Source organism: Elgaria multicarinata, chromosome 10, assembly GCF_023053635.1.
Source record: "Elgaria multicarinata webbii isolate HBS135686 ecotype San Diego chromosome 10, rElgMul1.1.pri, whole genome shotgun sequence".
NCBI lineage: Eukaryota > Metazoa > Chordata > Lepidosauria > Squamata > Anguidae > Elgaria > Elgaria multicarinata.
This window is the reverse complement of record NC_086180.1, coordinates 23,172,135-23,194,831: the sequence shown is the minus strand read 5'-3', so window position 1 is coordinate 23,194,831 and position 22,697 is coordinate 23,172,135. Positions and strand designations below refer to the sequence as shown.

General features: G+C 41.7%; 1 protein-coding gene across 1 annotated transcript in view; it reads right to left on the bottom strand.

The window, feature by feature from the left end:
- Positions 1–22,697, bottom strand: part of BMPR1B (bone morphogenetic protein receptor type 1B) — a 129,167-nt gene that overhangs the window by 16,412 nt on the left and 90,058 nt on the right. The window contains exons 3-5 of the mRNA XM_063135883.1: positions 16,867–17,026; positions 6,990–7,092; positions 5,370–5,472 (exon numbers count right to left, since the gene is read on the bottom strand). Coding sequence (XP_062991953.1) covers positions 5,370–5,472; positions 6,990–7,092; positions 16,867–17,026 — 366 coding nt within the window. The remainder of the gene's footprint in view (positions 1–5,369; positions 5,473–6,989; positions 7,093–16,866; positions 17,027–22,697) is intronic.

Sequence of the window (22,697 nt, the reverse complement as noted above, 5' to 3'; positions counted from 1 at the left end):
ACTATCAACAGCCGTAACTCTGGAGCTCAGCTTGTAATGGCTCAAACGTTTCCAAACAGGAGAGCTTTCAATTCCACCTCCCCGCCCCTGCCGTCCCAATTTGCAGCCCCCATTTATGTGGGTAAGACTTCGCAATAATTTGGGATCTCCACTACAACTGTGACTTTCTATATTTGTGATGTTCAGACGCATCCAAAATACATTCGGTTACCTCGGATCGGGAGGAGTTCTGGGTCATACTAGAAGATAAAGAAGGGCAGGCCATAAGCTGTGAGAACTCTATTCTTATTGATCTCTCCTGGAATAGGGCTATTGCATTTCAAGTTTACGAGAGCGATGCGACAAGGGGGTTCCTGGGGGACTCTTAGCTTTCTAGTATGCACTTTTATTTCCAAGCTCTGGTTTCTTCTTCTGTTTTGGCCCCAGAATAACATTTCCTCCTAGCCTGCTTCTAATGTGAGAGACGGACAAACAATGTATCTCCTGTTTGCATCAGGTTCAATGTTTTAACCTAACATTACCTGCTACTAGCGCATTAGTGGCATAAACATTCAAGACACCGCTGTTGCTTTTGAAATCCCTTTTGTAAGGAGACACTGGCAATTGGGAAAACACTACAGTGCTCTATTCTCACTAGACCAGCAGATTTGTACCTGAGCCATCACTCCAAGTGAGGGGCAATGGAAACCGAGAATCCACCAGGGAGATTGCTTGTCCCTATGAAGGGAGAGGCTGCTACTGGGGGCAAAACAGACAGGGAACAAATGCTCCAATCTCATAGTTAATCAGACCTATATTTCGGCTAATTATTCTCTCTACCACGCACTACATGCCATATTTTAAATATGTTGCAGGTTTTCTGCCTTCAGAATGATGAGGCCCTTATGCATGTGAGAGAGGAAAGAGCATTATGCTCTTCATAATTGCGTGATTTGTGCTCAGCAATGCATCTCCAGTTTCAAAGATCATGAGTCAATAAGACACATGGAGCAGCAGATTTGGGCTTCCTTTGTTTAATTTCTGAAAACAGACAAAATGTAGAGTGCTACTATTACTGGGTTCAGTACTGATCTTGGATATATTAGGCTACACAAGGTATCCAGGGTAGTGCTAGCTTTGAAAAAAATGGCATTTCTCAACGAAAAAACATTTTGTGCTTAGTACATGAAGAACATAAATGTGTATGAAAAACCTCAAACACATGCATTTGTGTGTCTGTGTGCGTGTGTATATGTGAGAGAAAGAGTGTGTGAGAGAGAACTCCATCACACCGGGGGTTAACATGCTCCCTACCGTCGCTTCTCCGCCCGTGTTTTCGTTCCTCAGTTACTTCCTCTTGTCAAAAGAGGAAGTACAGAACGAGTATAAAGCCCATTGAGTCCACTGGTCTAATGGCGCTGCTTCTCCTGCACACAGCAAGAGAGAGCAGTGATTCGGAGTTTAAAAAAACATCGGACTTCATGAGGGGTTTTTTTGTCACGCAAGGAAGGCCAGAAGGGGCAGAAGGTTCCCGGGAGGCAGACGACGTCATTTGAGGGACCTGAGCAAAGTCCATGAGTGCCCAGTAACGAGCGTGCAATAAAACACTTGTCGGATAGAGCTTAGAGAGAGAGAGACTATACTAGTGCATATTTTCAGTTTTAAAATTCTAATAGAAAACACAGTGGTTGTAATCCACAAGAAGGTTACCATCCGCATGCACCACTAAAATGAATGGGAGCTGTTCCTGTGCAGCCCCCATTCATTTCAATAGGATTACACAGAATCTTGGTGGACTGTGCCCAATGATAGCTTCCCCAAAACGGATAAGAATGGCAATTTGAGAGAGAGAGAGCCCCCTCCCTCCTGCTACCAACTGTCTCTGCAGAGGCCACCAGTGAGGGAGGAAGCAGCAGCCAGGCATTTCTCCACCTTGCCTGGGTCCAGCTCCAGCTGAGAGCCCCCTCCCTGCTGATACCAACTGTCTCTGCAGAGGCCACCAGTGAGGGAGGAAGCAGCAGCCAGGCATTTCTCCACCGTGCCTGGGTCCAGCTCCAGCTGAGAGCCCCCTCCCTGCTGATACCAACTGTCTCTGCAGAGGCCACCAGTGAGGGAGGAAGCAGCAGCCAGGCATTTCTCCACCGTGCCTGGGTCCAGCTCCAGCTGAGAACCCCCTCCCTCCTGCTACCAACTGTCTCTGCAGAGGCCACCAGTGAGGGAGGAAGCAGCAGCCAGGCATTTCTCCACCGTGCCTGGGTCCAGCTCCAGCTGGGAGCCCCCTCCCTCCTGCTACCAACTGTCACTGCAGAGGCCACCATGAGGGAGGAAGCAGCAGCCAGGCACCTGTCCACCGTGCCTGGGTCCAGCTCCAGCTGAGAGCCCCCTCCCTCCTGCTACCAACTGTCTCTGCAGAGGCCACCAGTGAGGGAGGAAGCAGCAGCCAGGCATTTCTCCACCGTGCCTGGGTCCAGCTCCAGCTGAGAGCCCCCTCCCTCCTGCTACCAACTGTCACTGCAGAGGCCACCATGAGGGAGGAAGCAGCAGCCAGGCATTTCTCCACCATGCCTGGGTCCAGCTCCAGCTGAGAGCCCCCTCCCTCCTGCTGTCCCCTGTAACTGCTGAACTTTCCAACTAAGATTGTAGTGCCTGAATTTGCTTTCCTTTTCCCCCTCCTCCTCCTCCCTCCCAATCCCCTTTCCTTTTGTGTCATGTCTTTTAGATTGTAAGCCTGTGGGCAGGGACTGTCAAGAAATACTTTTGTAAGCCGCCATGAGAGCCTTTTTTGGCTGAATGGCGGCATAAAAATACTTAAATAAATAAATAAATAAATAAATTTGCAGTGATGAGAAGGATACAGAGCTCACTGTGGACAAGATAGAGACTTCATTCAGAGTTACATAAATACTCTTTACAAATCACTAAATTTAATGAAAGTGTTAAATTTATTTGCTATTGATTGCAGGGAGGGTGTCCACATGCCAAACATTCTGTGGATTTTCTGCCCCACCCACAGATTTGCCGTTCACATTTCTATTCATGCAAAGCAGAGGTACGGAAAACAGTAGAGTGCCAGAGAAGGAAAAGGACCGAATATCTTGGCACACCCCTTGAATTTTACTTGAAAATGTTGGCAGTACAAAATAAAAACCCAGTGGATTATTAATGCTCGTTCTTAGGCTCTGAGTGAATGGCAGTGGTTAATACTGTCCAGCAATTGGCAGACAAGCATTCAGCATTTAGGAATGACAGAGTAGTGTAATTTCAGAGGCTCACGGACAAGTGTCACTGTTGCTTTCAATAAAGGGAAAAAGAACGGTTCATGAAATAATGGACGTAGGAAGGAATTCCCATAACAACATGTGGCTTACTGGTGGCATTTCAGAATGGATCGGTGAAGTGTAATGTTTTGTATGCCAGTTTGTCACAGTGCATGTAGAAATTGCCCTTCAGTGGATTCACAACGCAAAATGAACACGGGAGGAATGAAAAGGAGAATGCCTGCAACAACATTCACAACCCTTTTGGCAAAGTAATAGGCAAAGTGACTTTTGCCAAATTAGCGTGATGCTAATTTAGCAAAAGTTGAACTGAACTTTCTTCAAATTGGAATTTCAAAAGGATGGAATATTCCTGCCCAAGATGAGACTCCACTGGGAAGTTCTCATGAGCAAGACCCACAGAAATGAATGGGAATCGCTCTTGTGCAGTCCCCTTTTTCATTTCAGCAGGGAGAAGGTCCAGGTAGATTGTGGCTTGTTTTCTTCTTCTTCCGCCAGGTTGATGGTGTTCAGGTTTACTGCAGCAACAACCAGAGGGAAGGATGACTGTGGGCTGCACACATATCAAACTCCATCCTTTTCCCAACCATCAACGCCCAACTCATTCAATCACCAACTATACAGGCAGGGAGCCAGACACGGTGGCACCAACACTTCTGCTTATGAGGGCGTTAAATCAGTAAAGACGGATTTCTCCTCTCATCAGCCTGCAGTCTGCCCTTTCGCTGAGATTTCCAGTAATACTTTTTTATTGTTTTAAAATAGAAACGTTATATTCGGATCTGATTATTTTTCCTGCTTTCTTAATCAGCAGACTGCCTGACCAGCACAGGGTCGTCTTGTTCTCATCAGGACATTTTATTTTATTCGCTGGGTGAGGAGGATATTTGGAACCGTGAATGTAGCTGCGCTTTTTATCTTCAGTTCTGAAAACTAAGGCTTTTCCTGTCCTCATCATCTCTGGTTGAGATTTAACTCGTCACTCTGATATAACTACGTCTATCCGACTTCTTCATTCCTTTCGCATTCAGAAAATGAGCATTTCCCTTTCTAGCAAACTCTAGGCATGGAAAAGAAGTTTCAGAGAACAATATCTCTACTTTCGCAGGCATCACCTCTGCACTTGGGTTAATTTGTACTTCAGCCACCTCTGACCTACAGCTGGAGGACCGCCTCAGACCCCAGAGTCCCCTGAGATGCAACCCTGGGTCAAAAGCCTCCTGAATCAGAGGCAAAACATATTCTCTTTTCATACGTGCCAGGTGAAAGACAGTTGTGTTAGGAAACTGTCTTTTGAAACACAGTTTTCTAAAGAAAGGAAATGGTGAAAAGGAGATTTTAAGGGTTGTCAACTGGAGGTTCTTTGGTTTATCTAGAGATGAACGAAAACCATTCACATTTTTGTTAACATTTGCAGTTGTACTAAAAGCCTCCTTTTTATGCTGTTTCCTCCCGCCCCCCAACCAGCATTCCTTAAGAAACAGACTATTTATTAATTTACTTAGCCCTCACCTGTGTCATCATATAGCCAAATCTATTTGATTTATGGAGCATTGTGACATTGACCCATTTCACTATATGATGAAATGGGTAGGACCTTTCATGTAACGGGGCCAGGAAGAAACTACACTGGAAGTGGGCAAATAGGAGGAATAGTGCTTAATCAGCAGCAAGGAAAAACAACAACGGTACCAAACAAGATTTCTTAAAAAATGAATTTTCACACTGAATATTTTCAAGGGAGCGGGGAAATGTCTAACCTTGGGAAACTAGTTTCAGTCAGAAACAGAAAACAGATTACATTCAGAAAATTTCAAATTCAAGCCCATTAACCAGTCAGCTCACTGAATAACACCACACACACACACACACACACACACACACACACACACACACAATAGTAAAGTATCTAAGTTCTGTGTTTTTAAGGATATATAACAAAGATAAATTTTCTTTACCAAACTGTTTATCGTTGGGAAACCATCTTAAAAATACTTTGGCTTTCATTGCGACATCATCATTGGCACCATAAGATCTTATTAGCAGTGTTTTTTTTTTTTTTTAAGTAAAACAATATGCAGATAGGAAACTGAGATTTGCCTCTTCTGTTACCTCGCTCTTCCAGTGGTGGCAGAGTAGGATGAAGATCTTTGTTACAGAAATCATGATCTGTGCAGCATGCAATTAATCTTCTTGGTTGAGATGACGGAGTATCCTGCAATAGATATGGTTATGAGTAGCTCTTTCCTAAGCAGCTAGGTGCAGACATCCAAATTGCATTAGAAATGTTGGAAGCTTTCAGGCGTGGAAAAAGCATGCATGCGCAAAAAAGTTCAATCCAAACATTTAAATGCCTGACGTGAAGAACAAGAAGGTGCCTTCTGTCCATAAGACAACTGGACCAGTAGTTGAATCATAGAATCATAGAACAGCAGAGTTGGAAGGGGCCTACAAGGCCATCGAGTCCAACCCCCTGCTCAATGCAGGAATCCACCCTAAAGGAATCCACCCATCTTTAACACTTGCAATGGGACAGCTTCCTACATTGTACCTGAAGGCAGCAAGCTAGCTTAGGGGGTGCAAGGTAGGCTGGATGGCACACAGCTCTCTCCTTCGACATCTTGCTGCTGCTGCTTCTCAACATCTACCACCTGAGACAACCACTGCACTCTGCCTAATGGTAGGGCCAGCCCTGATATAGATTAGGCAATTCAAGATGCTTATTTTCATCTAAATATAGCCTTACCATTCAAGATTATTATTATTGTTGTTGTTGTTGTTGTTGTTGTTATTATTATCGTTATTATCCCTTTCTCTTTTGGATAGGTGGCAAAATTTAAATTTGTTTCTTTGGGGGGGGGGTGGGGTAATCTTAAATTTCAATATTTAGAGAAAGCAAATTGCACTGTCCTTCTGGAACTGTATCCCTTCAGAATATAAGTAGGAGAAGCTCATGAATGAATTATTATTATTATTATTTATTTATATAGCACCATCAATGTACATGGTGCTGTACAGAGTAAAACAGTAAAACAGTAAATAGCAAGACCCTGCCGCTTAGGCTTACATTCTAATTAAATCATGGTAAAACAATAAGGAGGGGAAGAAAATGCAAACAGGCACAGGGTAGGGTAAAACTAACAGTATAAAGTCCAAACAACATCAAGTTTTAAAAGCTTTAGGAAAGAGAAAGGTTTTTAGCTGAGCTTTAAAAGCTGCGATTGAACTTGTAATGAATATCTCCCTCCCACTGAAAAATCCCTTCATACAGAAAGCTTGTGTGGATGACCACTGTAATAACCTAACCCTCACTCTGCTAGTTTTCTATGCGTTTGCAATGGGGCTTACTTTCATGTATGAGGGTGTAAGATTGTAAGGATCACCGCTAGAATATTCTGAGGATCACTGCTAGAACAGAGGGCTTTGGCTATTGGGCAGTATAGAAATATAATAAATAAATAAAATCTGTTTCTGCTCTTGTACTCTGATCCAATCATTTTCTTGTGATATGCATCATTTCCTGAACGCAACAATAATACAGATTTTGTGTTTCTCTGTGTTGATGGGTCACTGGGCAAGACTACAAAGATATTCACAGCTTGGTCTTTGAACATGGTAGATGTGCCTTAAAGGAAGAAAGCAGAATAGCATATCTCCATTGCGGATTATACCTAGGCTGACTCTCAAATACAACAACAGAATGGACAAATATAGTTCAGAAAATAGTCTTACCCGGCACTGAAAGTCAGAACCTTCAAATGCTAAACAGCCAGTAGTGAAGGTCTGTCCTCCAGAGTCTTCATCTTCTACCATGGCAAAACAAAAGCCATCAGTACTAAGTGGAGGGAAAAGAGAAACAGTTAGGTTTAACCAGAAACTCTCATAAGTTTCCTGCATATTGTTCATCATTCCCAGGTCATCGTAATTTGGAAATCATTAAATGAATTGCATGAAACATTTATTTAATTTGAATGGCATGCAACAATGGACAACCTATATGGCAAACCATTATTCACACTCACCACTGACCCTTTCCCTGTCCCAAGACCTCTGGCACACTCTGAGAGAAGGAGAATGGTTTGAGTGTTTCAGGGACTCATGTCCCATTCAGTTTTGGATGAGGCAGCAAACAAGTTTTGTTCCAAAGCCCATCATGACATGAAAATATTTGATATGGTACCAATTTTCTTTCTTTCTTTTAATAAAATGGCGGTGGTTCTCTTTCTTTGGAACTCCCTGCCCCTGGAGGTCAGCCAGGTGTCAACACTGTGTTGCTTCTGAAAACAGCTCTATTCCAGGAAGCATCCCTTGACTAAAAGCCATGTTTTGTTTATTGCATTCTGTTTTCTTAAAAAGTATAATTTTAATGGTGTTTTAATCTTTGTATCTTTTACTGCTGTACTGCTCTGGAATCGGTTTCCGACATGGAGCGTTATACAGATTTTGTACGCAATAAATAAATAAAATGCTGTGATGTACTGTGCCACATTCACTCCTCCTATCTCTCCCATTGACATGGGGCTGGCAATCAGAATCCTGCTAATATGGCATTGCGTGACACCAAGTCTTTCCTTCCATACTACAGCTGTGTTCCCGCCTTTGGTTCATCATCATCATCATCTATATACCGCCCCATAGCCGAAGCTCTCTGGGCGGTTTACAAAAGTTTAAAACAGTGAACATTAAAAAGCAATATACAAAATTTAAAACCATAAAAAGCATAAAATACAAACAAAAACAGACAATATCCATTTTAAAAAATAACTATTCTGGGGTCAGTTAAAAAACTCAGCATATGCTGTTAAATGCCTGGGACAAAAGAAAAGTCTTGAGCTGGCATCAAAAAGATAGCAACGTTGGTGCCAAACGAGCCTTATCAGGGAGATCATTCCATAATTGAGAGGCCACCACCAAAAAGGCCTCTCCCTTGTTGCCATTCTCCAAGCTTCCCTCGGGGTAGGCACCTGGATGAGGACTTTAGATGTTGAGTGTAGTATACGGGTAGGTTCATGTCAGGAGAGGCATTTTCGTCAGGTATTGTGGCCCCAAGCTGTGTAAGGCTTTATAGGTTAAAACCAGCACCTTGAATTGAGCTGGGAAACATATAGGCAGCCATGCAAGCGGGCTGCCCCCACCCCACTTCTCCACCTGCATGGGTGAGATTACTTTGGAAACCTCTGCCTTTGCTTAATTGTGGTACGTCATGTCATCAGGACAGGAAAAGTCATACCATTCCCAGCCAGCCATGCTGGCAGGGGAATGCTGGGACTTGTAGGACTTTTTCCTGTCTAAATATGCATAGGATTGCATTCTAATCAGATTAGTTACATGTTAGGCAGGCCTATATTCAGAGTTTTCCCCTTAAATATTTCTCCTATTTCTGTATGGCAGTATTTGGGGGAGGGGGTCTAGTTGCTCTTATTTAGCCCAGGTAATAATACACTCTTATTTACTACAATGTTGGTAATTTTAATGAATTATTTTAGGACTTTTCCTAGTTTCCAAAGTGGAAAAATACACCTTCTGGTAAATTCCTTAAGTCTTTAAGGTGCCACAAGACTCTATTGTTTTTGGTGATTTCTAACATATTGTATATTCGAAACATTTCTCGAATAAAAGCTAAGGCATTCATACTTTTAACTTTTGTAAACATACCACAACATTCAATATGAATGCTAAGTTATACATAACACGATTCGTGTGCTGAAAGTAATGAAGTTTAATTAGACACATTTCAATTTCAATTCTCCTCACTTTTTTCCCTAGAAGGAGGCCCCTCCCACTTTCAGCCCCCCTTCTATTGGCCCCTCCCACTTTCAGCCACCAATCGTTTGATGGTTTCTTGGATTTAGTGCAGTTTCCCCCTATTCTTAGAGGTTGAAATGCCTCTCCCAAGACTTAGTAGTAAGAACTCGGCAGTAAGAGCTTTAAGCTCAAATATGCTGGTATTTTTCCTTTGATGAGCCCGCCCACCACAGGAATGCAGCCACCGAGAGTGTCTCCAGAATGGAATTCAGCCCTCGGGCTGAAAGAGATTCAGCACCCCTGCTGTATAGCAAGAATCCCAAGGCTGGAACTGTTGTATCCTGAACCTCTAAGGCAAAATTTATCTCCTCTGACCAGTGGAGGCTGGTGGCTCCCATTTTGGTGGGGCAGTGAATCCATTCTGGCTTTCAGTCAAAACTAGTCAGAACTCTAAAGGAGCTATCCAAGGAACGGAACTTAGGTCATGGCTAGATCTACCAGGTCTAGTGCGACGGACGGGGGAGGATCTTGCAATATGGTTATTGTGAGATCTCCCCCTCTGTCTACACGTGGCACGCGATGTCCCAGGAGGAAGAGGATGTTGTGCCCACAAGGGAGGGATCATCCCTCCCTGATCCCAGGATCCCCTGTGCATCATGTGAACACACAGGGACAATCCTGGGGTGATTCCCATGACATCGCCCTGTCTAGCTATGCCCTTTGTTTGGGAATAGTGTTTGGCACCTTGGATTGCTCCTTTAGAGTTCTGGCTGGTTCTAACTGAAACCCAGAATGGATTCTCATCCCCACCAAATTCAGACCCACCAGCCTCCACTGCTTCTGACATATTTGCTATTAATGCACAGCAAAGAGGCAGGCAATTTCGAATACAAATGAGATGATTGTCCTTCTGGGTACCAACTGGTATGACTTCATTGCTCAAACGCAGGAAAAGAATGATACGAAGCATTGCCAAAAAAAGACTGAAAGGCATCCATTAGGGTATATATTATATTATGTTACATTTTAATTATTTGCATGGAGCCATTCATCCACATCAACAAGCAAGGGTAATTGAGGAACACAGCAACAAAACAATGGATAGCAATTAACCTCTTAAACACAACAACACCATAAGCAAATAATGGTTGCTAGTGAAATCCTGACAACGAACTCCTCCAAGAGTTCTTCACTCTATCAGAATAAATAGCATTAGAAGAGGAGCAAAAGTGGTGAGGCACATTTGAGTAGACTGATTTTGGGGGGGGGGGATCTACACTACTGCTTTTAAAGCGCTTTAAAGCGCTTTGAAAACGTTTTGAAACCTCTATATGCAGTGTGTCCTGGGCCCCAACAGTTGTCAAAACTGTTATAAAGTGCTTTAAAGCAGTAGTGTAGATCCCCCCCACCCCCAGAATGCAAATAAAACTAAGCATGAGATTAATTCTTCCACCAAAAGAATTCTCCCTTCACCTCCAACTGGAGTCAGAGGTTGACTGCATCTCCCCAAAATCTGCTCTAAAGAGTTGAGGGCATGAAGGGTGATGTTAGGGGAAGTGGGAATTAATGTAAACTGATTCTCCCCCCCTCCCCCCCCCCCCGCACCTTCCACAAGTGGGAGCCTCTGCTGGTTCAGAGTTCGTACTGTAAATGGAAGAAGCCCTTCCATTCCTGGAAATGCAATTCAGGATCAAGCCAGAATGTCTTTGGGTGTTTTTCTAATTTCAAAGAGTTGCAATGATCTGCAAGATCCTTGAGAGCAAATCTCAATGAATTCAGTGAAATTCCAAGTAAATGCACACAGATCCCAAGTAAATGCACACAGAGTACTGCAAGAGTACTGATAATTTTTAGATGGATTGTTCTATTCAAGCCAATTTATATCATGGTCTAAATCTCCCAGAAAAAGGGTCAATTTATTTACTTAAACCAAGTTTCTGTCTCAAGGTTTCCTCATCTCTACCCCATGGAGTTGCCTCTTCTCTTGTATATTTTTCCTCCCCCCTCGCTTGCCTGCTTCATTTTCCTCCACCCCTTCTACCCCCATTGCCCTCTTCACCTGCTGCTACCACTGCTGCTGCCACCACCCATTTCACCCACCAACCCCTCACCCAAACACCCGCCACTTCTGTTGCCACGCTCACCTGCTCCCATGCTCACTCATCAACTTGCTTCTTCCAAGTGGCCCCTGTTGCCTCACACACACACTCGTCACACACTCTCCTGCCGCTTCTTCCTACAGCTGCATTCATCTCAGGAGCAAGTAAGCCATGCTGGGTTCAGACGACATGACCAGCAACACCCTGGTGGTGATTATGGAAATTGCATCTGGCAAGTGCCACAATTTAAGTAAGCCACAATGGCTTAATTTGATTGTGTGAGCCAGCCCATTGTTGCACTTGAACTGAAATGTGTCTTATCTGTAACGAACTAACTCCTTTAATATCTAGTTTCAATTTTATAAAAAATGATAAAATATAATTAGGCACTTAAACCTCAACCAATTTTGCACTATGCTGTAATACAGCACAGCTTTCAGATGCAATAATTAGGAAAGCAGACATTTGATGTGTCGTGTTTCACTGCTAAGGGTGATTTTTTACAGCCAAGGAAAACACCTGAAAAAATGCAGCTTGTAACGGAAATGCTGACAGATCCTGAAGTAGAAGGTGCTGTTTTAATTAAAGATTACCTAGTCCAAGACGGTGATCTTAGCACAGACCTTTACTAAATGTCAAAAGAGAGGGATGTGGGCCAGCAGCTTTGCAGCTGTTTAAGCAGATGTCCTTGCTGGAAAAGGGCCCATTTTTTCATAGAAGTCGTACCACCTTAACTACTAAACTTTGTTAAAGAATTACTTTTCGCTTCCAGAAAAAAAGAAGAAGAACCTCCAAAGGCATTTCCATTTTTCAGCATAGTTATCCTATTTGCACATTCATGTATACATATACTAAACATCCAGCAGGGCAGCAGGATCGTACTGGTCTACCTCCAGGTGTGGCTATGCTCCACCATTGATAGAGGGGAGGTAAGGGGATCCCTTTTTCTATAAAGGACTGGTAACCTACAGGGGCTATGTCCAGCCAGAGCCAAAAATGGCCAGAGCGTCTCTCTTTCTCCATGACCTTTTCTCTCTTTTCCCTCCAGCCACTGACAGCCCTGAGCCAAGATTTTCAAAGCACTCTACTCTCACTGCAAGGGCTGCGAGGGGGTGGCCCCTAAAGAGCAATGCCTTCTCAAAGAACAGACCTTGACAGTGCTCTGGGGAGGAGCTGCCAGAGCAGGTTGATGCTGCATGACATCTTGGCCCTGAGCGTCAGGTTCCCCAGCACTGATGTAGGTTATTAATGAAAGATGCATAAACTGTATAAACACACAGTATCAATGTTACAGAATAAGAACTGTAGGCTTCCAGTGTAAAATAATGGGAATGAAACCATGCATGGCAGCCAACCAGATGCTTATGGGGAGTCTATAAGCAGGAGACGAGTGCAATAGCACCCTCCCCGCTTGCGTTCCGCCAGCATCTGGTGTAGGGAGGTCTACTGCCTCTCTTCCGGCAGGCCTACCCAGTCGTTTTTTTAACATGTCCAATTGTTATTTTAATGTTTTATCAGTTTTATATGTTTATATTGTGATTTTGTATTTAATGTTGCTCCCCGCCTTGATCCAGAGGGAGAGGCGGATAAGTAATAAATATTCTAATCTATTCTATTCTATTCTATTCTATTCTATTCTATTTATTTATTACATTTTTATACCGCCCAATAGCCGAAGCTCTCTGTTCTATTCTTCTATTCTGTGGGGAGGGGGTAATATATAGCAATCATGACTAGTAGCAATTGATAGCCTGAACCTCCATTACTGTGTCTAATCCCCTGTTAAAGCCATCCAACTTGGTGGCTATTACTACATCTTCTGGTGGTGAATTCTATAGTTTCACTATGCAATATGTGAAAAGTATTTCCCTTTATCCTTCTGAATCTCCCCCCGCCCCATGCAGCTTCATTTGGTGATCCCAGGTTCTAGTATTCCGAGAGAGGAATAAAAACATCTCCTTGTCCATTTTCTCCACACTATGAATGTTTTATACACCTCATGTTTCCCCTTTGACTATATCTGTGCACTCCAGGTATAACATATAAGGCCTATACAATTATTCTGATCAATAAGACCGTTCTTTAATTGTCTCTTATGGTTCAGAGTTCATGTTCTCCTTAGGTCAAGAACTTTTTGATGTCTCATAACAGACACTTTTGACCTGAATCTAGATCAGGGATGGGCAACTTGTGGCCCTCCAAATATATTGCCTACAACTCCTATCAGTCCTAGCCAGCACAGCCAATGGTGAAGGATGATGGGAGTGGGAGGACAAAACATTTGAAGGGCCACAAGCTGCCCACTCCTGATTTATATCTTGCAAGTGGCTATATCACTATCCTGGAAGCAGGTAAATAAAATTCAAATGCTATTAAAATATTGTTTTGGGTTAGATCTAAACTTCCTGAATGGAATAGCTATTTTAAACATATTTGATGCATACTTATTTTTCTGATGCATATTTATTTAGTCTAATGTAACGCAGATGCTAAACCCATGAAACCAAGTTAGGATGGTGTCAGCACTACTCAGCCAAAATCGTTCTTCCACTGTGTAGGCAACTACGTTACTTTGAAGTCTACAAGAACCATGGGCAGGCAAGAAAGCACACTGAGTCAAAGGCCAGTTCCTCTGCCTGAAAAATAACCATATATGACTTAATACTGAATCAGAATCCCTCTGCCTGGCATATACCTAGATGCCAACGGGACAAAGAGAAAGAGAGATCTCAATCTCCTTCCCAGACAACCAAGAGAGCAATAACCTATGTTCTGTCTCCACAAAGGGGAAGACTATCACAGCTGATTAATTTTGAAGGTACAAAGCCTCCAGCTTGGTTTAACTATGTTTATATAAAGGAAGTGTACCATTAACCACGAGTGAGAAAAGCTTCCAGATAAACCAGATCTCTCTGGCATCTCCTATTTTCTTGGACAATCCACCACGAAAACCCTACTATGGACATTATATTGAGTATGCAGGAGAAAGCAACATTTATGAGTGGCCTAGAATCTCTGAAGAGCATGAGATGGGTAGGTAGCTAGCATATGCTGGAATTCTGTGCTCATGTAAAACAAAACAAGGCTGGGTTTTATTTTGTTAATTCAGGAAAACAACAGGTTTAGTGCTTCATCTTTATTGTAACTGTATTCCAGATCGTTCAACATGTCTAATGTTGTGCAAGAAACATGTTCTCTTTACCAAGCATACCAAGGTTCTGTTTATTTCAGATCCTTGCTGTTTTTAACAGGTCTGTATGAACACGTTCTCTCTATCACTGCCTTAAAAATAATCTTAATACATATGGTGGCATGTACAGGCATCTTCTGTACATGCTAAATTTGTGATTTGAGAATACAATCTGTTCTCATTTGCTTGGATTTAAAGTATCACAAAAAGGATGTACTTCTTCAAACCATGACAATTCTCCCACTGTGTGAAAGATTCCTGATTTTTTTAGGCCAATTGTTCCCTCCACCTGCTAGGACCCCTGGTCTCCCAACTTTGACTTTACCTTTGCTGAAGCTTGCTCAGTAATGTTGGGAGTGGAAACAGCCGAGCAGCAGATTCCACCCACTTTTTTTAATGTATATGATTCTAGGGTCAGTCCCTGGTGTCTCCAAGCAAAAGAATCTCAGCAGAACTGCTTGCAGAGCTGTCTCCAATCAAGGAAGGTATTACAGACTTAGCATAAATCAATTTTACAGAGAGATCATTGGATCCAGGGTATGCGACCCTCAGCAGAAAAATGGTTGTCCATGTCTGCCATAAAAGCATACCTCTGTAACTATTCTGATACGTGGTGAATGAAAATACAAAAACAAAACCCAGCTCTCTAAAACAATTAATGCCATGGCTGGAATGGTAGACATTTCAGTGCTTTAAAAGGGATGTGCTGTGTGTTTTGACAACATCAAAGCTTTCTTATAGAAAGTTGCTCATAAAGGACTAGTAAATAAATGTCTATTTGGAACTTCCCAGGTGCACAGTATATTCACAGAGATGTTTAAAGTTTCAAAAGGCTGAGGGCCAACATAACCTTTACAAGCCTAGGTTTAGGGAACCCTTTCAAAAGCTTTCACCTTTCCAGGAGAAAGGTCCTTGTTAATCAATCAGTTCTCCAAACACCTGTGCGCTCAGCCGCCACCTCCTTCAGATACGCTGACAGTATTTACATATCCTTTGTGGTGATGTAAGGTAACAAGGAAACCCGACACTATGGCCTTGAAAAACACGACCAGAGTCCATGCCATTCATTACTGAGCCCAAAAATGCACACATGAAACAAATCACCTCACCAGTCTTCTGAAATCCAAGGTGCAAAGCAACTACCTGGGAACCAAATTACCAGCCCGCCACTTTGTGGCACTTGGAAGGAAAAAGCCAGGCATATTATGTAACCAAGTAAATATTTGTAGTTGGATAGTTGTTAATGTTTGCACTCTTCAGCATATTCCCCACACTCCATATGGAGCAGAACAAAAGGAATAGCTAAGGTTACGGCCTTATTTTACACGAGGCATAGCAAGTGCTCAGAAATTTAGAAAGAACAGTGGATGCTTTAAAAAAAAGTGTTAAAAAGATGAGATCAGATAAATGGACAGCAATTTAAGCGTCCTAAATTTCTCTGTACGTAGGGAATCTAGCCACAGTGAATTATGCAAGAATATACATATTCTTTTTTAAAAAAGGCACCACATTCTACAAGCAGAAATTTCAAAACTGATAAGTACAATACATTCTGCAAATTGGTTTGCAAACTATGTCATGAGGGAAGATATCATTGGCCATTAGGAGAAGGACCTTTTTTGTTGCGAACATTGTGCAAGAGAAAGAATTGACCTCCCTTCCCCTGTGATCCTGATCATCACCTCTATGACTTCCCAGAGCTGCTATTTAGTGTTTAAAAAACTGGATCGAACAATGCCAAACAAAGTCTTGAACATAACATCTAGTTTAGCCTAAAGGAGGGCTGAGGACACGGCATGGCAGGGGAGGGGGGTATTTATTCAATTTGCATTTTACTATGAGCTCAAAATCCTCCCCCCACACATTGTTATTTCACACTTTCAAGCTAATATGTAAACTGAAATTCAGTTATTGTTCAACATTTGCACTCCAATAAAAAATGGGTACAAAAATGCATGTCTAAGTGAAAATACCTTTACAAATACATGTATCTAAGGAAAATTGCTTGCAAAAATGAATAGATTACGCAAAATTGTGAACTAAAATACATGTATTTGGAAAAATGTGCACAAAAAAGCATGCAAATTTTCATGCTTTTTTTTTTTTTTTTTAAATATCCAAATTCAGTTTGAACCGAATTTAAGCTTGGGAAAACGAATTTAAGCTTGGGAAAACAAGAAATGAAAAGTGACAGAACTCTACATTTGCAGCCTTTGGAAGACCAGCCATTCCTTGGTTTGTGTAATTTGTCTTTTAAAGCCATCTAAGGCATATGGCTAAGGCTAGCAATGGCTACTAATCCTGATAGCTATATACCACTTCCAGTATTGGAGGCAGTATGCCTATGTTCAACAGTTGCTGGGGAACATGGGTGGAAGGGTACTGTTGCACTCATGTCTTGCTTGCGGGTTTCCCATGGGTAGCTGGTTGGTGACTGTGTGAACAGAATGCTGGACTAGGTGGACCCTTGGTGTGATCCAGCAGGGCTCTTATGTTCTTATGGATGGCCATCAGAACTTGTGGCAGCATATTCCATATAATGATTATGCATTGTGTGAAGAATTGCACCACTAACCTGCAGGTGTTGTTTTTTGAGTTTTCAGGGCAGTAGTGATGGCAGTGACACCACAGCTTCTTCTGGGGAGGAGCAGCTGCTGTGCTCCCACTATCTTCCTTCCGGGTTTCCATGTTCACTTTCCCAGAACTCCTCAAAGGCCTGCTGTCTAGGAAGTTTGCTGCACAAGAAATGGAACATGACAATAAGTAAATTAATATGCAAATATACCAAGCCTTTTCTTTCTTTTTTTTTAAAGACCTTAAGAGTGGGCTTATCAACAGCCATTCACCTGATCACCTGTGGTAGGTAAGAATCACCTACAACTGATTAGGCAGGAATGTATTTGTAAACAAGAAGAGACTTGGTTCATTTAGGACACTGATGTGTCAAAGACTAACACAGGCCTGTTAGTCTGTCAGATGGATTACCAAACGTTTTTCTGAGCTAGCAATTTTTCTGAACTTGCTAGCAACATTTTTTAAATCTATACTTTCCTAAGTTGGTTAATTAAACTCAATACATAAAGTTTTCCTTCCATTGATATTGAATTTAGCTTTCTATTGACAATTTTCTTCCTAAATCACTTCTAGTACCATGATGAAAATATGTTTTATGATATTGAGGCTGCAAAGCTATGCCACCAAGAAGGACATCTCAGGAGCCACAGGACTGAACAGACCTTCTCTGTCCACGAAGAAGGAAGTCTGCCCTGCAAACTTCTCTGCTGCGGGTGCATGAACTCTACCACCATGGTTGCTACAGCAGTGTTAACATTCAAAAGGTGGCGTTCTGGGGGTTGTTTCAGATCTGCCAGAACGAAAGCCCTCTTTTCCCCAACATGACCCCAGAACTGGGGGAAATTACACCAATCCTGGACCTGCCATTGGAACCAATGGTAGGGGAAATTATGGGGTTGGGGGAGAGCTGAGAAAAAGAGTGGAAATGAATGGAAAACACAGAGGGGTCATTCTGTGAACAGAACTACCCTTACATGAATGGAAGCACCTTTTGTTCATGGAGTGAAAATGTAGGATCCAAGCCACTGCATTATGCCTTTAATACACACATACATTTCTTTTAAATAAAAAAATTGGAACACTTCTAAGGCAGGAATTACCCACTTTTACATTGCTGGCTACTGGAAGAAATATAATGACAAAAGGGACAGGGTCCATCAGTTTTGATAAATTGCTGCCACATAGAATTAAAAATTCTACCCTACAGCAAAAATTATTAGTGTCAGGTCCAATTCAATTTCCACATCTAGAATATCTAATTTTACCATGATTACATGGTAACAAAGCCATCAGTTTATTGTATATGGTATTCAGAATCTCAATTCCTGTTATATCATCCCAAATGTTTGATACATTTAGCTACCTAAACAGGTTAGCATTCCAGCAAATAGCACGTTGACAGCATTTGACCAACAGTTCCAATAGCAATAAACAACAGGATTCAAATAACAAAGAAAGCAGACGATAATATAAAAGCAACATTAAAGTCCTTCCTGGCTTCAGGTTGTAGTTTGCATATCTGAATGCAAACTACAGTACATTCAGATATAATGAAAACTTGCACATATGTTTCTAGCTTTCCTCACTAAACATGCTAGTTTTCTAAGTAGATGGACAGTGGTAGGAAACCATTCAGATGTGCAATGCTTCATATATAGTCTTGAGGTAGGACTGTACCATTACTATGTGATATTTCTGGATACATGTTTCAGCTCTTTGATGGGAACCCTTTACCCCAGTACAAGGCATTTCTATGGCTTCTTGTTGATGGTTGGGATATATAAAGTTTGCTTTTACTTTAGGCACTGAGTACGTAACATCTTTACCCTAGAAGCAGCAGCTACAATTTTTTGGCTCTAAGCATTTTTCTTTTCTTTTATAGTACTTCTTTTTAGAAAAACTCTCTCTCTCTGGATTATTTTTGGGTTAGGATATTTTAAAATCCAGCCTACATTGGGTAACAGATGTTCACTTTCTGGGTTAGTGGAACAGAGCCTTTTAAAATTAAGTCCCCCCTTTCAGCAAACAGGCAGAGACTGGGGGTGTGATTGAGTAACATTGTTATTCATGGACAGAGAATGAACTTTTAAAAATGTTCTAGGCAGAGGTTTCAGACATTTGGCTCAACAAGCAACAAAGTTAAATAAAAATACTAATAGTAAGGGAGGATAAAAATACCATGCCCTGTTTTTATCTACCATGATACTTTTGCAGTTATATAACTAACTTTTCCCACCTTCCGCAGCTGATGAGTAAGTTAGTCCAATCTCTCTCTTGCCTCACAAACACAGCAAATGATTTAGGACACAAGCTGGTGAAAGTCAGGCACTTTTAAGTCCCATGGATTGAAGTAGGAGAGTTTTAATGGGAAATTAAATATCTTTCATTCAAACCAATGGGCTTTAACTATACTAAACTTTCCCTCAATCCTTCCCTTTTATTTTTTGCATTCTGGCAATGTTGTATATAACCATAGTCATGTGCTGAACAGCTCAGTTTCAGTCCCCAAAACATTTCCTTTTATAAAGCAACATCAGGAAATACCCCACCATAATGCTGAATTCACAAGAGCACAATCGAATGACTGATTACATCTGAACAAGTCAAATTACATCCTAAAAATGACTGCTTTTATGGGAAAGGGAAATATTAACTGTTTTAACTCCCTCTATTTTTCAGGCGTTAGATAAAAGAACTTCCACTGGATATTTTTGGCAACTAATCAGCGACAGAACAGCAGCACTAAAAAGAAACAGCAATAAATTATTGTGTCTCAAGCCATAGTCCCAGTCTACTGCATAAAGCAGTTCAGAAAGGGACAGCAAAAGCAAAGTTTCACTGATAAGATTTTATTGGCAATGATCATGTACTGAATTGAGCACAGGCTATCTACCCTTCCACAAACCAAATAATGATAAAACTGGGAAAGCAGATATGCAAGGTTGCTATTCAGAATGAAAGTTTGGGTTAGGATAAGGGTGTCAAAAATTCCTCCACATTGCTAACGGAATCCTAGTAAAACAGTAGTCAATTGTCTGCCATGCTTTTGGGGGCAAGAAAATGCTTGATGAGACCCAATTGATTAGACTTGGATTGTTCCTATAGAACAAATACATATAGGAAGTAAAACAGCTCAGGATAGCGGGGATTTAATTTCAGAAGCATTATATCAGCACTGATGACACTCAAATCCTTATTAACCTGGGTTTGAAACCAGGTATTTAAGAGCTCCCCAGCATTAACCCAATCTCAGTCTATTCATAATACTTTATTTTTGGATATAGTTGCTCTCTGAATTTGCTTTGTAAAGTTTAGAAGAGTTTAAGACAGGTAATGGAATGGCAGAAGGAATTCACTCATGAGATGGGATGGAACTGGGCAGGGGACCCATAGCATGTGAGTTCACAGCCCACCGATGATCTCTTTAAAATGGTTAAGGGATGTCCCAGAGTTACATATATACTGACCCAATCAGAACACTTTTGTAATCACCAGCAAGTTACGAGGGAAATGCAAACCTACAGAACCTAATAATTTTGTATTAAATAAAACTGCAAAATATGACATTTAGGAAAACATCAAAAATTCCCATGAATACAACCGTCTAATAGAATCATTATCTTTTTAAATTATAATTGGCAAATTGGGACAAGCATTTCAGAGCAGAGAGAGAGAGAGAGAGAGAGAGAGAGAGAGAGAGAGAGAGAGAGAGAGAGAGATGTTATATATAATAAAAGGAATGTAGGAATTTGCTTAATTATACACTGAAAGCTGATATTTGTGTCTATAAAATCTAAATACCAATAGGTATAATTTTCTTTAAAAATCAAAACAAAAACCCACCAAGAAGCTACTCCAAGTAGGGTATACATATTTTAAGGTTGCTCAATATTGTTACTATCCACAGTTTTAATGCTGGTTCATTGCCATGACACTATGGGCTCATCTACACCAAGCAGGATATCCCACTGCGAAAGCAGTATGAAAGAGGTATATAAAAGGCAGGAGCCACACTACTGCTTTATAGCGGTATTGAAGTGCCCTGACAACTGTTGGGGCCCATTGACACACACCATATACCGCTTTCATACCACTTTCATAGTGGAATATTCTGCTTGGGGTAGATGTGTCATGGGCCCCATCAGTTGTCAGTGTACTTCAGTACCATTATAAAGCAGTAGTGTAGATCCTGCAGTGCTCTTCAATACCGCTATAATGCAGTAGTGTGGCGCCTACCTTTTATATACTGTTTTCATACCACTTTCATAGTGGAATATCCTGCTTGGTGTAGATGAGCCCTAAGAGCCTAACTAGAAAGGACATTCATTATGTGAAAGTCATGAACGTGCACAATTCTTGTTATGTAGGCTGCAGCCAGGAGAAAGCCTGAGCAGCCTCAGAACCATGGGGAAGAGAAGGGAGCAGAAGGTTAACTCTTTCTTTCCCTGACAAAACTCACCTTTCCAAAGCTGTTTGTTTGTTTTGTGGCTTTTGGTTTTTTGTTTTGCATTTGTTTCCAAGCCCGATTCAACATGCTGGTTTTAACCAATATAGTTTTACACAGCTAGGGACTGCAATACCTGACAAGATCACCTCTGCAGACATGAACCTACCCATAAATTACAATTAGCATCTAAGGTCTTCCTCTAGCTGCCTCCTCCAAGGGATGCTTGGAAGGCAGCAAAAAAAGGGCCGGGCCTTTTTTGTAGTGGCCCTCCAATTATCAAATTAAACTGACTCTGAGCTTCTCTTGTCTTAATTCACCTAGAACAGACTTCTCCATCCTGGTGCCCTCTAGATGTGTTCAACTGCAACACCCAGCTCTTTATGTAGTTTTTCAATAGCAAGACAAGTTTTGCCGTTCAATAGAAACACTGCAAGTAACATCTATATAAATAAAAATGTAAATGTCCATTCGAAACAGACGTTATATCTCCGAAAGTTCTTCACCGATTGCTTTGAAATTTTTACACAACGTTGCATTCGAATACGCGAGCGTTGTTATGTAACTATGTTCTATATGGGGTCAAAGGTTTGTCTTAAAATCGAAGAAATAGGCCTCCTCAAAACCAGTCCTGCTGATCATTGTGACATCGCCAACCAGTAGGCCAATCCGCTGCCTCTGCCTCCTCTCCTATTTGCATGTTTTCTCACAATTGGCTGAGTGAATATAGATGTCACACCTGTGACAGTTACACGTTCTGAAGAAAGGTAACTGCCAGGAGTTTCCACTAACCCTCTCACCGTAAAAACATCCTTTTTAAAAAACCAAACAATCTGCTTTACTTCATCCAAATAATGCCTCGCAGAAGATCACACTTAGGTCGTCGTACTCGCGGAGTGGAAGCACTGCGACGAGAAATTGCAAATCAGACTGAGGAAGATGCAAGGCTCTTAAATTTAATGGAGAAACAAAAGGAATGTGTTGCGCTGCTGGAAAAATTAAACTGCCTCAACTTGGAGAACCACCAGAGCCATTACAAACTTTGCTTGCCGGATATACTGCAGAATCAAAGCATTTCTATTCGAATACGCGAGCGTTGTTATGTAACTATGTTCTATATGGGGTCAAAGGTTTGTCTTAAAATAGAAGAAATAGGCCTCCTCAAAACCAGTCCTGCTGATCATTGTGACATCGCCAACCAGTAAGCCAATCCGCTGCCTCTGCCTTCTCTCATATTTGCATGTTCTCTCTATTTGCTCTTATAGGTCATTGTGACATCGCCAACCAGTAGGCCAATCCACTGCCTCTGTCTCCTCTCCTATTTGCATGTTCTCTCACAATTGGCTGAGTGAATATAGATGTCACACCTGTGACAGTTACACGTTCTG